The 15468-nt window shown below is 36.0% G+C and overlaps 1 protein-coding gene across 1 annotated transcript in view; it reads left to right on the top strand.

The window, feature by feature from the left end:
* The window catches only part of LOC149580124 (branched-chain-amino-acid aminotransferase-like protein 2), a 213263-nt gene that overhangs the window by 69163 nt on the left and 128632 nt on the right, over positions 1-15468 (top strand). Inside the window, exon 4 of the mRNA XM_089789539.1 lies at positions 8631-8723. Coding sequence (XP_089645665.1) covers positions 8631-8723 — 93 coding nt within the window. The remainder of the gene's footprint in view (positions 1-8630; positions 8724-15468) is intronic.

The following is a 15468-nucleotide window of genomic DNA, read 5'->3' as shown; positions in this document are numbered from 1 at the left end:
TTTGGAAAAGTATATATATATATATATATATATATATATATGCAAAGAATTTAAGAAACTTATAAATACAAGAACTTAGAAACTTAGAAATATACAAACATACATCATTTGATAGTATCATTATATACTTCACCATTGATCAAGATTCAAGATTCAAGATTCAAGATATTTCATGTGTCAATTAAATAGTTCAAATTTCAAAATAAAACTTCATAGGCACAAATATTCACATTGAAATTTTGTCAAGTTCTAGATTCGAAACTACAAAGTTGAAAACATAGTTCATGATTCAGCGTTCACTAATCAGAATCATAAGGATTCTCAAGAAAATCTGGATCCTCCTCATCTCCAACCGCTGCAAGGTCAATATCATTTGAACCAAGAATGGTTCCACTTGTGCTACATGCTCCATGTGTCATGGACCTATCATCACCATCATCTATCATCCTAGTAAAATCATCAAGTGTTACGTCCAAGTTTGCACACTCAGGGGCTACATCCGAAAGTTTGGCTGCCCCATCCATGTATTCAGCACATATCTTTTTGGATTTTATTATTTATGTGGAAAAATCAATTTTTTCTTTACCTGGTCATTAGCTCGTGGATGCACCCGAAAGCGTCTAGGTGCCCTTTGGGTGCCACTCGGATGCCACCCATAGGCACCCGATCGCATCTGGATGCTTGTTTCTCGGTGTTTGTGGGTGGCATCCAAGTGGCATCCACAGGGAACCTGTCTGCCTCTAGGTATCTGGGTGCAATAGCTTCGGCCTCCATTGCTCAAGTACAAGTATTAGTATCTGAGGTTCTTTCCTTTGGGAGTGGTTTATTGTGAACAATTTGTAGGTTCATTTGCACATCCAGTTTGAGTGGAAAGAGTATACTACCTTTGCAAAGAGATATTGGATCTTCCAAGTGAGAAAAGAGTCAGAAGCATGTCAATGGAAGGAGAGTATGAGTATGCTGAAACAAGGTTCTCTAAAACAGCGACTGATAGAGGAAGCCCATCTCAATTTACGATGGCTTTGAGGAGCTTTATGGAGGCATTTATTGAAGGGTTGGATAAATGCTAGGATATGATGAAGGAAAGGCTTTTGAAAGTGGGAAAAGAATTACAAGCAAATTCATTTGAGATACCACCATTTAAAGGGGACATATATTTGAAGAAAAGAAACATATTTGAAGAAGTTGGACAATTGGATCACATAAATTGAGGTATATTTGAATATGCACGCTCTCACCTTAAAGCAAAAATCTCATTTGCTAGGCGAAGGTTGGAAAAAGATGCATTGACTTGATTTTAGAGTCTCTTGTTTTCAGTGACAATGACAAATAATTATATAAATTATTTGGAGTACTTTAAAGTTTATTCTATCAATTGCGAAGCAATTCTACATATTATATCACGACGATAAATGAATATGGAATGACAATTTCACAAGCAAACGAAGGGTTCAAGTGTACAATTGTACTCTACTGAATTTTGTCCAGAGGCTATACAAATTGGTAAAGATGTATTATAAGTACTAATCATTTTCATAACATTTATTGTTTCCTAAACATTTTGACATAGAGATAGATGGTAACACTTCTTCCCTTTGTAATCAAATTATGCCCATTAAAAAGGAAAAAAAGGTGAATTCCACTAGTACTAAAAAGAAATATGCATATCGTGGAAAGGATGGTCACATGGAATCTTCATGTTGGAAACTACATCTAGAAAAGATCACTCTAAATAATGGTGTCAAGGGTGAAACTAAAAAGAATTCTTTATCCCTCTAGAGATGAAGATGAAATTACCAAGGGGAAAAAAATTAACGAAGATTCTAATGAGGATTCTAAGTTTATTTGGATACTGAAGGAATTGACAAAATAACAAAGGAAGCATTGTCTAATGCAGAGTTCCCTAACTTGAACTGAATTTGTATTTGGCAAGGTTGACTAAACTTGTGAGTTGGCAATAACTTGCTAATGATTTGGCAATAACTTGCCAATGATTTGGCAAAGTGAAAAGACCCTTAAAATTTAGAGATTTTTAAGGATCTACAACTAGTTTCATGCACCCATTATTGAATAAAGCGCAGAGACACAATAGCATCATCAAATAGAAGTTAATTTGATCAAATATATCATCAAATAGAAGTTAATTTGATCAAATATATTAATATACATTGATCACACAAGTACAAACACAAATTAACACATTGACAACAACCAATAGACTAACATATAACCAAAATTATCAAACACAATATAGGCATTTTATGCTGAGTACATCATCCACCCCCCCAAAGAAAAAGTCGTCGTCTAGACGACAAGTATACATCAAGCAATATCTAAGAAGACTAAAGATAAGTCTGTAGATAATGACTTGTTTTAAGCAAACTCAATGTTGTGGTGTACTTCAAAAATATTGTAGTATCCTTGTCCAAATCTGATTGAAACTTGCTATAGTTGCTTTTAGAAATTTCGTCAAACACTTGTACAACAGAGGGATATATGACTAATTTTTTTTTCAGTTTGTTCTCAGAATAAGGAAGATGACTTAAGATTATAGGATGACTGAAAAATGAACTTCTCTTCCACTTAGTCTACACCTAACATGAAATGCAATTCTTTTGTTTTTTTCTGATGCAATATATGACATCTATTCAATGCAAATTAACACTTACAGCCAAGTGGCATTTCGTCATACAATTGGCATACAAACATAAAAAACTAGGACAATGTAATCAATTCAAACTTCAGCTTCAAAAATCTCTAAATACAGTGGGATGCCAAGTCTTCTTGGCTTACAATAGGTACTCAAGTATAATGCTAAATCTGATATGAAAGATCATCTACAGCAGCACCTAAATACACTTGATATACTAATGCAAACATCTGAAAATTATAAGAGGAACCTGATTATATGGAAGCGCTCGATGTTGAAGACGAAGATGCAATCAATAACTACTGAAAGGAGCTTCTTCTTAGCCCAAACTGCCCTCTCAAAGTTGGAAAATAAATCAAATTACTGTAGCGTCATTGTAGCGGCACTGTTCATGTCACCGTCAGCCTTACAAAAATAAATCATGGGACCCCAGCACTGCTGCAATATGATTGAAATTTGTTTCAAAATTATTTCTCAAATCGTTTCCGCACAATTTTGGCCCTAGGCCACAAAATTTGGCACAAAGAGAAGACTGAGTTATCTCCTCCAACAGCTGCAACCCTTCGGGGGATCTTTCACCTCCTCAGTTATGCTATCAATGGGAGTTGTTGTTCCCAAAGACAAAGTCTGCAGAAACCCTTGGCTCCACAAGTGCACAAGCAAATATCATTATCAAAATTGGATGATCAAATGAAAGACCCATAGGGTCTATTTATTCACTTTTTAGAAACTTCCTGTAGAAGCCACTTAGCTTTCTAGAGACATCAAAAATATTCTTATGAAGTCCATTTGCACTTTTTAGATAAAAGGTAACTTTATAAAAATAAAATTGCAACTCAACTAAAAAATATAACATTTTGGCCCTATATGAAAAATAATGATAAAATATAATATAAATAATATCCCCAGGAGCATAATAAGCCATCCAATCCCCAAATAAATGCCAAAATGACTCTCTCATCAAAGCCATCTGCCTACGAGAGTCTGTAATAGGCAAATCCACCAAAAATATCATGTCAAACTAAAGAGGGGACATGACAAATATAGTTGGAGTTTGGGGGCAACACCCCAGCAAGGTCAAGGGGCAACACCATTTGTGGGGACCATAGACTCGGTGAGAAATCTGTAGACCTGTTGCTCGACGAGTCATGTAGGTCAAATGATCTAATCCTCTAAGTCACGAGTCAAGGATGACCCGCCAAGAAAAGGCTTCGCATGTCGACCCAAGATACCAGCCTAGCTCTCGGCGAGTCACGAAACACTTGTTTAACATAAATGTCAATATAAAAGGTTTAATATTGATGCTTTGTTTGATTCATGCTTTCATGTTAACTTGTTTTCCAAGATTTGGTGGATAAGTTATGGGTTAAATTTTTCAACATGCCAAACCTTATAGGTAGGGTGGGGTCAAAGGTGTTGTTGTGCTAATTGGTAAACAATGCAAGTCAAGATTTTCGGTTAGAAGTGTTTGATGCCTCTCTTCTATTCTCTATATATGTGTGGTGTTGTCTTAGGTAGTCCATTATGACCACAAGACGTTCTTATATAGGATGGTAATGTAATGAGCTTTGTTGGCTCACTTCGAAACTATGCTGAGAAGTCTTCGTTTTTAGTTTTGAAGTTTTCTAATTTGTTTTGTATTTTGATTTTTTTTTTAATTAGTATTTTTCAGATTGCAAGATAACAATGCACATCAAGTTGAAAACTTATGCAAATTTGGACACTGCTTTATTTGCTATTATGAACTCACAAATATTTACAATCCCGAAGTAAATGGATAAACTAATTTAATGAGAGAACTTGACAATGAGAAACGTTAATGCTGGAACCTTGTTGATGCGCATGAAGTTGGATTTGACCATTATCCACAAATTACAAACCATATATGCTCAACATGGCCAAAGGAATAGCGATCGTAGCCCTGTCTTATGAATCACTGCTCCACAAAATGAAATACGACTTGAAGTAATTCAATGCTGCCTCTGTAGTTTGGTCGTCACCACAATAATCAGTATCCAAAGACATCAAACACTGCTTGCATTAACATAATTAAGCCCTCCTATGATAGTCGTACCTTCTCTCACAATTTGCAACAAAGATTAAATAATTCTTGGCACAATTTTTCCTTTCAGACCCTAATTGATTTGTAGTAGATACTTAGAATGTCGACACAATTCATTGGCAATGTTAAACCAATTCAAAGTGCAAGAAAAACAGTGAAGAAATTTACAATTTCATCAACCCAATGTCCAAACCCTTGAAAAGCTTCACAATTTACAAAATCATGAACAAGAGAATGAAAAAATCCATCTCCAAGAGCTTGCGTTTATAATAACTCAAATGTCTTCTCCATCACACCAAACAGATAGTGGATTCATATTGAGATTCTTCACTTAAGAAGGCTTCTTTTCTCATAAAGTATATGCTATAATTTAAAGTTGACAAATAATAAAGTCACTTTATTAATTTAGACTCCCCCATTACTCTAAAAATTACCTTTTCATTAATATAATGATATTTAGACACACAAGGTCCTTGTTTAATGTACCCATGATTTTAAACTTCTCATCCTGATTCCACCGAGCTATTATACTAAGGTTCCCATCATACAATTTCAATTAAAATAGCCACCTTAGTAATAATAATTAAATTATAACCAATAGTGCACCCAACTTGCGACAATGGCCTGATAGCTCCAGAATAAAAAAATCTGATAGCACAGGAGTGATCCTGACAATAAAAGATGATGAATGATCTTGATTGGGCAACTTACTAAAAATTGACACTCTATCTAAGAATCTTGGAGCCCAAACCAAAAGTTAGAAGTAACATCTAAAAGCATTGTATAACTCCTCTAAATCATCTAAGCTCATTGGAATCATTTGTTGACATACTATAAATAGTATATCTTCAAAGCGGAGCCAAAACTCATAATCGACCACTGGAGAGCCAAGTAACTCCACAATAAGGTTCCTAAACACCAATATCGGCCTACAAAAACCCACTGATAGGCTAATGCATCAACTTTGACGCAACTCAAAAATGGGGACATTACAGTCTACTCTCTCTAAGATTTATTGTCCCCAAGCAATCCTGAAGCAAAAACAAACATCACTGTCCATCCGGATCTGAAGGGTCAATTGTGTAATATCCCTTTTGTGCACAACTGACTCTTTTACCATCAACACCCAAATAACTGACATTAATAACATAATCAGTTGGAAACTAACTATAGGCGTTGATGGAGTAGACAACTCATTAGAAATCAACCCAACTGAAGTGCCAACTCTATCAACACTTAGTCCCAATATAACTGACACTCACATCTAACTCCACTGTGGAAATAGTAACAATCATAGGTGCTTGTGATACAACCACCATCTCCAGCCCCTGCTGAGCTGTTCTGGATGTGTTGATACTACAAGTGATCTAACTTGTAGTTGCTGATCCCATCTGCAAAAGATGGTGCTAACCATCCCACAATGGATGGTATGATCTCAGAGTCGATCCACACCAATGAATCAACAAGTCTTTTGGGTGTGAATCAAGGGAGAAATGATGAGCACTCACAACTATAAACTCGTGATAAAATGCTCCGATCTTTGTTAGTAACTCATCACTGACAACTTTCGAATCAAATGGCTCCAATTTTTGATCCTGAACAACTAATTGGGTAGATGCCCTGCCAAGCTTCTCTGCATACCCAATCGCATAGTCTCTATCATGAAACAAGTGGAGGTATTCTGGCTTAAGTACCTCCAAAGCCCTCTGGATGAACCTCAAGTCTTCAAAGTGTGTAGTGGCCTCAACCCCATACTATCTCTCCTGAAACCCAACTCTCCATAGTAGGTACTCAACATATTTATGTGTGCAGTCAAAGTGAGACACGGTTGAATCAACCTTCTCTCCTCAATCAGATGGGAAAGCTACCCCTCTCAAATGAAGAGAAAGATTGCTAGTCAAATTGCAATCTCTTGAACTGCTGGAACATTTAACGTTGAAATTTGGCAAATTGGAGCTGTTTGTAGTGAAGTATTGCAACAATGAATTTGTTTACCAACTCATACTTCGCATAATCATTGACTTCTTACAACTGTCATATAATTCAAATGCCACTAGTTTTTTTATGTCATTCCGTGTGAAAATATTGTTTGTTGCTTTTGGAGATGTGAGGTGGTTTAGCTACTAGTTTTATTGTTGTCAAGTTGATTAGTTTGATCATTTCTAGACATTATATTTTCGTTTTAAGATGCTCAAGGTTTTCCTCAGTATTGAAGATGTCTTTCTTTAAATGTTTAAAATAACGTAAGAATAAGCTTTTTAATTGAGATATAATATCTATATCATTATAATAAATTTTAAGTTTACACCGTATTTATCATAATATATTCTTCCAACATATTTTTCTATATAATTTTGACAGTAATCGTAGTTCATGCTTGTTGAAATATTATGGTGCACTATGTGCAAGCCAATAGGTTATAAATCTAGCCATCAACATATTTTCTTTTTTTTAATGCATAGACTTCAAAAGAGGAATTTATACAGATGAAATACATTTGCAGATATTGTATGATTTTTATTTACTCTTTTCCATTATGACCATGTTTAAGGATACATGTAAAGTTGCTTAAACTGACTTTTAGCTTAATTGAATGACATAAGTTGTGAAAGATATAATGAGTAGATTACACGGGTGGTAAAGATTAGTTCTTTAATGTTAAATGACCATGAAAGATCATAGTATATCTTACAGCATCTAGTTTGTGATGCTTACTTAAATTTTCATTTTTACCCAATTGGTCATACCCATATTATGGCCATTGCCAAATATTGAAATGGTCTATCAGGTGAACTATAAAATGTTGCTGAAATTTTCTGATTTCTTGAATTCAACAATTTTGCTCAACTCTCTTTCTATTGTTTTAAATCATAGGTTTATCCAGTCCATCTCCACTATATTATTGTAATTCAAGACTGTAAGTGTTTAGTAAAGCATTTGAAGTTCAAGGCAGGCATCTATTTTGTCATTCCCTTAATGTATTATAATCAAAGTAATGAGAATCAGAATCGGCAAGGCCGAATTGAATTGCGAGTCGGCCATGAATTGTAATCGAATCAGCCACAAATTGGCCAATTAAAAAAACCCTTGAAATTTAGTAACTTATTTCATAAACCCTTTATCGCTGATTCGATTCACCGATTCACAAAAAATTGTTTGGCTTGAACCGAATCGCCGAATTGCCGCGATTCTCGTTACTATGATTATAGTCTTCAGGATATTCTTTGTTCCAAAAGACACCAGTGCTATCCCAGATCAGTTGTTTAGTTGATTCTCTGAGGTAAATAACTGAGTTTTTATACTTAGGTTCTCTTCAGTACAAATTTAGTTAAGATATCACAGTGTTTGCAATCACAATGCATGACAGAATTGTGGTCATTAGTAGATTGTCAACTTGAACAGGGGAATACAAGATTTAAGAGATATGGATGACACTTTTCTTTAATCAAAGCACAGAAAGATGTTGGAAAAGATGGTTAACATCATGAGAATAAAATATTTTTTGACCCTTTGAAACTCTTTATCATGCTATAATTCATTGAACGGGAGTTCAGGACAATAACAAGCAAGTTTATAGCATCATTTTTAGTATTCAATTATAGTGCAGATATCAAGAAGAGTACATTAGAACAGATCAGTTAGTGAATTTTCTAGAAAAAAGACTTTGGCAATGTCTACAATAGAGTGTAAAATGCAGGTCATTTTGTATGCCATATTATATGAGTATTTTGAGGAGGTTGGCAATTAATTGCAGCATTTCTATCTTTTATCTAGATGATTCTATTTTCTTTTATTTTACTCAGGAGAAGAGTGGAATCATTATAGTTTCTATCTGAGCTCTAAGATTTGATTATTTAAGAGGCTTCAAAAACGTTGTTTGTTAAAATAATATCTCTGACTATACGGTTGATCGTGCAGCACATCTCCAAACAAAGATTGCCTTCTTTGCCAAAGGACTTGATTCAGAAAGGAAAGCATTTTATTCTTATAAGGAATCCGCTTGACGTCTTGGTAAGTAGTATGGACACATTCTATATTTCAATTTTTTAGATAAGCTACATGTTAGTATCCTCTTAAAAATGATAATAGAATAAAAAGCGGGTTGCACGGTTAGTTTTGGCAGTAAGCCATATTTTTCCCCAGGTTTTGGATTGCTGGGTTATAGCATTATAGCATCCCATTTACATGGCATCGAGTTAGCAAACTCAAATTTCAAATGAACTTAAGTTGCCGGGTTTTAAAATGGGGAAAACTGCAAATAAAAACTGGCAACTCAAAAATATCAGAAAAAGCTGCTATTGTTATTAATGCAAAATATAACGCATAGAAAGAGAAACAATATTTAAATATAAGATATTAAAAAAGATCCAATATTGCTATTTACACCCAAACAAGTATCAAATCCTCAATCAATTGTTGTGTATCCATTACATAAGATTTAGAGTACAAGAAACAGTACATTTAGATCTGGTGCAACCCAAAACAAATCTTAGCTTTTGCTTTTAAAAACCAGAACATCGTCTTAGGGGTGGTTGCTTCCAGTAGGAATGAGGGGCAGCATCCCTTGTGAGTGCCCCTATCATGATATAGGGTAGGTTTGATTGGTGGAGTGCCGCCAGTAAGCCCCAAATCAAGGCCTTTGAGGCCATAAGGACTTTCATGGTGCCAGCCATTTTCAACTTTTTAAAAAACTTTTAGCCAAGCTCCAAATTTTGAAACGATGCATCTTAAGCGCCAGTCATTTTTCTGAATAAATCATCAAAAACTATAGTTTACTGATTAAAGTTATAAACTACAGTTTTCTATACACTGCATGTAATTGACCAAAAAGAACGTTTGACCATTTTGAACACCGACCACTTCAAACTGGCATATACCTGAGGCTAGGCTGTGGCTAACCCTGTGTTTTCCTGGCTTTTATATATATATAAGCATAATCTACAAAAATGCACAGAATTAAATAGAGAACACATTTTATAATTGTTGATTCAATATCAAATAGGACATGGGAGTCGCTTATGGTTGGGGTTAGATTATGTTTGTTTTTAAATTTATTTCTCAGTGAGTTTTCTAGCAGGTTCTTCATGGGTTTGGCTTAGTGGTTTGCTTGGACCTATGGTTCTGAGCTGGGGACATCATTGGGTTGGATCAACATGCCATTGGTTAAGGTTATGGGCCACTGACGGCACAAATAATAATTCACTCATACACATGCACATACATATACTTATCTAATTATTGCAAATATCATTTGAATCAATATTAGAAATAACAATATTAATAAATTGATAGTTAATTATTTTAATTGATTAATAATGGAATCAATTTATTGTTAATCAATACTAATATTATACCATTTAAATCAATATATAAATGAGCGAATATATAATACAAAAATATATTTATATTAATCAAATTAATAATGATGCATATTAACAATACCAGTGAATAAATAAATGAATCAACATAATTAACATAATACTAAGCTATAAATAATATTACCCATCAACGGCACAAAGCCAATCATATTATGGGCACATGAGAACAACTGATTACAATAACAAGTCACATGAATTGACTTCATTATTTTAGTCGATTCCAATATTCAAGCAATTCCAATAATAAGTCAATTGACTTTAATAATACTTAATAAGACCTTGTGAAAGGTTGTGATCCATGACTGCATTGACATATAAATATGATTTGGGAAATATAAGAGGAGATATTGCGAGAAACATAGGATTTGGTGTTCACAATCAGCATGGAGGAAATACAGTCAGCAGAATCCTTGGTCAAAGAATGAAGGAAACAAATTACTTGCAGCGTTTGGTAGACAGAGTCAAACGAAGGAGAGGGCATTATATAGTATCACAGCTTGGAGAGGAGATAAGATAGTAATGCGGGTTTTATTCGGTCAACAACAAGAAGGATTTATTACATCCCACTAAGGAGGAAACATAACAAGAACAAACATCATTTAAACACCATGTGAAGGAAAAAGAAAGATATATTAAAATACAATCAGCACTGAAGGAGTATAGACGGTGCTGACTGTAGGATATGACAGATAACAAAGGACACCAATCCCAAACAGGGAATAAGAAATATAGGCAAAAGAGAACTTCTATGTAGGATATTTGCATCAGATCTTTTGCCATTATAACCTTTATTCGATCATCCTAAGAGTATAATCAAATATATATATATATATATATATATATATATATATATATATATATATATATATATATATATATATATATATATATATATATATATATATATATATATATATATATATATATATATATATATATAGAACCATCTTATGATGTATCTCGGTGTGAAGTTCTTGGGGCCGCGTTTCAGCTTGAGACAAGCTATTCAGTCCAGAGTTAATAAGGGCATGGGTTCCCTGGCTTTGCTGGAAAGACAATGCTTTAGGCATCATTTCCAGGATATTTCATCCAAGTGTTCCCTTTTTGACTCCTTGGTCCGTTCGACAGTTCTCTATGGCTTGGTTGTTTGTGGGCCTTCTCTTATTGCTTCTGATTGGGTGTCTATTGAGCGGGTTCAGATGTTGATGTTACAGCGTATAATAAGATGTCACAAACTTACCCCTCACAGCATTGCCTTAGCTGAGTTTGGAGTTCATCCTCTCAAACTTGCCACCATTTTTGACTTGATTTGGTTTCTTCATCAGCTTCGTGGTTTTCTAGAGTCTGGTGTTGACCAGCACAGATAATCTCATCCGGCATACTGTTCTTTTGTTGAGATCATGAGATCCGACACTTCTACAAGGTCTCGTTGTTGGCATGCCTACGCCACCTCTTTGTTGGGTTTGATTGGTATTGAGATAGATCGTCTTCCTCCTTACCAGTTTTCTCTTGATGCTCTTGCTCATCTTCTCCCCTCACATCAGGAGTTGAACGAACATGTCGGACAGGATTTTTATAGACTGTGCATTGCCACTACTTGGAGTAATCCCCAGGGAGATCTGTGACCTAAGATGGCCTTCTATGCTGAGCATTTTCTTGAGATACAGGATGGTATTATTGTTCGCCCTGCTTATCTATATCGACGTTGGAATCATGCCTTACGGTTTTCTTTAGGCTCTTTCAGAGTTGGTTTTCACTGCCTCAGGGCTCATACTGATCACCATATGGATCGGGCTGAATGGATTTGTCAGCTGTGTACATTGATAGAGGTTGAGACTGAGATCCACTTCATTTTTCGATGTCCTCTGTACTATGAGATCAGAGGGAGATTTTACTGCCTTTTTAGAGACTGTTCTTCTCTTTCGATGTTCTTCAGCTATATTGATCAGTGATGTCTTGCACTTTATCTTTAGGAGGTCACCCACCTTCGGGAGATCACTCTACAGTCTTTTATACCTCAGGGGCGTACTTCAGACCAACTCATTATTTTTCTCTCCCTTGTCTCCTCCATGGGGTTTGAAAAGGCCTTCCAGTACTTCTCATTCCAGATCGGTTAGACACTGCACCAGTCTCTTTAGGTAGTGACAGTCCTACAGTGGCTCTACACGACATTCTAAGACTATGGATCATTCATGGGTTTACCCCTCTATTACTGATTTCTTTGTGTCAAGGAAAGACCCTTAGTCTTTACCTTGTCTTCTCTCTTGTTTTGTTTATTTCTTTTGTTCTTCTTAGTCACCGTTTGGTGCTTCTGGTTGGTTGGCTCTTCTATTTGTATGCTCAGTCCCATAAACCTTGTTGGTTTCTCGTGGACATTAATATTACTATCTTATCTTATCTTATATGGGAAACACACACACGCTCACACACACACACGCACATATATGTATACACACACATATACATATCTATCTATCTATCTATCTATATATTTATATATACAAATATATGTGTGTGTATATAATAAAATCATCTTTGCATATATATATATGAAATCTAAAACATGCATCAGTGATGTGATTTAATATATTAGTAAAATGAAAAATAATAATATTCACGCAGTTAATTCCTTAAATCACTCAGTAATATGCCCAAGCAGATAGGGAGTTTGTGAAGGGGAGAGTAATTTGGTCATAGTGAGTAGAAGATTCCGAAAATGAACTTTGTTCATGAGGGAGCCTCTTGTAGGCTGTTTCTACCAGAGCATGGTAATTCTACCATCCTAGGGTCAGTGATTAGGAGAGGACTAAGGAATTATGGTTCACGTATGTATATATATATATATATATATAGAGAGAGAGAGAGAGAGAGAGAGAGAGAGAGAGAGAGAGAGAGAGAGAGAGAGAGAGAGAGAGAGAGAGAGAGTTAATAATTTAATTACATAATGCTGAATATTAATCATTTGGAATTAACATTCTCTTAGCAAAGAATGTTATGAGATACTTTTTACAAATGCAATCCAAACCCTAACTAAATTATTTAGAGCAAATTAAGACAGACCCTATTTTGGGTAATTACAACTAAATGATTGAGGGCTTGCTTGAGTTTACATGTAGGTTGTTGATAACTCAATTAACAGGGTGTTGATTGCTCGTCTATATTGCTCATAGGCTTAGCTTGGTGGAAGCTTTACTTGAGGTTGCATCTAGGCCTTGTTTAAGTTTTGTTGAGGGGATGTTTATAGGAAACTTGACCTATGTAGTAGATGGTGCAAACAAGTTAATTGGATTTTTGTTTGGCGGTCTCTCTACAATGAAGTAAAAGCTACAAACATCTTTGGATGCAAGAAAGTGACAATTCATGTAAATCCAAGTCTACAATTTATTTAAAATGTAGAACGATACTAGAAATGATAAATTCAAAAGATTCATGGTGGGTATTGAATTTACTTAAAAGGTTGAAGAAGGTAATTTAGATCGCTGCCTAGTGAAATACCAATTCAAGGGGATTGTTCTCCCATTAGCTATATTCATTCAGATTCTTACTCTTTTGGGTTTAACCCTCAATCTTGTGATAAATTAAGCTACTCTAATCTAGGCTCAAGGTATGTCATATTGATATAACACTTCTTAAAGAAGAAATCATTTCTCAAGATATCCTATTAAGAGAGCCATTTTAGTTACACTTTTAATGATCAACTACACTAACAGTCCACACAACCTCCTACTTATAACGACTCTTCTCATAATTGTGGAGTAAGGTAAACCGTTAATTGCACTTGACCAATGCTTAGCTGAAGTTATCCATCATATCATATATAGCTAAAAGGTTTATGTGCACCACAAATTTGGAATGTTGTATATATATGTGTGTGTGTGTGTGTTTACATGTATGTGTGTATGTGTATAATGTATGTATGTATATATATATGTGTGTGTGTGTGTGTGTGTGTGTGTCCGCTCTACTATATGATAGTGTGTGCTGGTATTGAAACGAATCCTGATTCATCATAGTTGTTGTAGTTTCCCGCTAGCACTAGAAGTAACCAAATACATTTTTGTCCGATCCCGGTCACATTAACACCAGCTAGTGCTGACACTACCTACCATCAAGGCCCATAGTTTCAATGTGATGCCACTTCTTTGGTGAGAATGTCTACAGTCTAATCCATGGAAAATCGAGGACAAGCTCTTCCCAAGCAAGCTAAGAGAGATTTTGCACATTTAAGTGCCCATAGTGCTGATGCCAAAGTGTGCTAACAGAAGACTGCCAAGCAGCCATAGCTAAGTCCTTAGAATCACCAAAATCAGTAAGTCGGAAAAGACCATGATCCTCAAGACCCGCCACAACAATAGATTGAGTCACCCTATCAGTAATGGTACATCAGTGTAACACAGGGACGCGTCCCCCCCCCCCCCCCCCCAAAAAAAAAAATTGGGCCGTTTCGGAGACGGGGACGTCCCCGGGACGGGGGGATGGCATCTCGGCGTTTCGGGCGACGCCACTTAGAGCGCCATCGCCGCTGGAGACTGCAAGACGTCTCCAAGATGGCTAGAGGTCTCCGAGATGGGGGAGACGGCGAGAGGTCTCTAAGTGTGGGGGTGCGGGGGGACGCCAAGGAGTCTCCTTCATTGAGGGGGGACGCCAAGAAGTCTCCTTCATTGTGGGAGGACGCCAAGGAGTCTCCATTGATTTGACATTTTGATTTGGAATCTTGGAGACTTGTAGTTTTTGTTTGCATTATATACTTATTTTGATATCATGATTCATGGCACATGATACTTATTGTAATCATCTTTATGTTATGACTCATATGATCATTGATTACTATTAGATAGTAGAATCTAGATACTCATACTATTGATGTGAAGGCTGATATATAGAGTTTAGACTAATATTTATTATTTGCTGATGTTCAATGTTTGTTTGTCATTTGATCATGAATCATGATATTCCAGTTGATATGTTATATTTTATACCATATGTATAGTATATACACCCTTGCTCCTTCCAGCACCGCCCCATCCCCTGCCGCCACCCCCCCCGCCGTCCCCCTACCGTCCCCAAATCAAGGCCCCTCTGTCCCCCTGTCTCGGAAACTTGTCCCCCCGTCCCCCCGTCCCCCCATCTCGCAAGGCGGTGTAACTATGTGGTACATTGATGTGAACTGAAGGTGACATCTAATTGTGGAGAATGTCGCAATAATTGACTAACTAAGAGAAGATTTAGTTCCATCCTTGGAACGTAGTACACATCGAGGAAAATGAGATTTTTCCCAACACACTGAAGGTGACATCTAATTGTGGAGAATATCGCAGTAACTGACTAACTAAGAGAAGATTTAGTTCCATCCCTGGAACGTAGTACACATCGAGGAA

Source organism: Cupressus sempervirens, chromosome 1, assembly GCF_028749045.1.
Source record: "Cupressus sempervirens isolate cs-2001-9-10 chromosome 1, ASM2874904v1, whole genome shotgun sequence".
Taxonomy (NCBI): Eukaryota; Viridiplantae; Streptophyta; class Pinopsida; order Cupressales; family Cupressaceae; genus Cupressus; species Cupressus sempervirens.
This window is presented reverse-complemented; position numbering and strand designations above follow the sequence as displayed.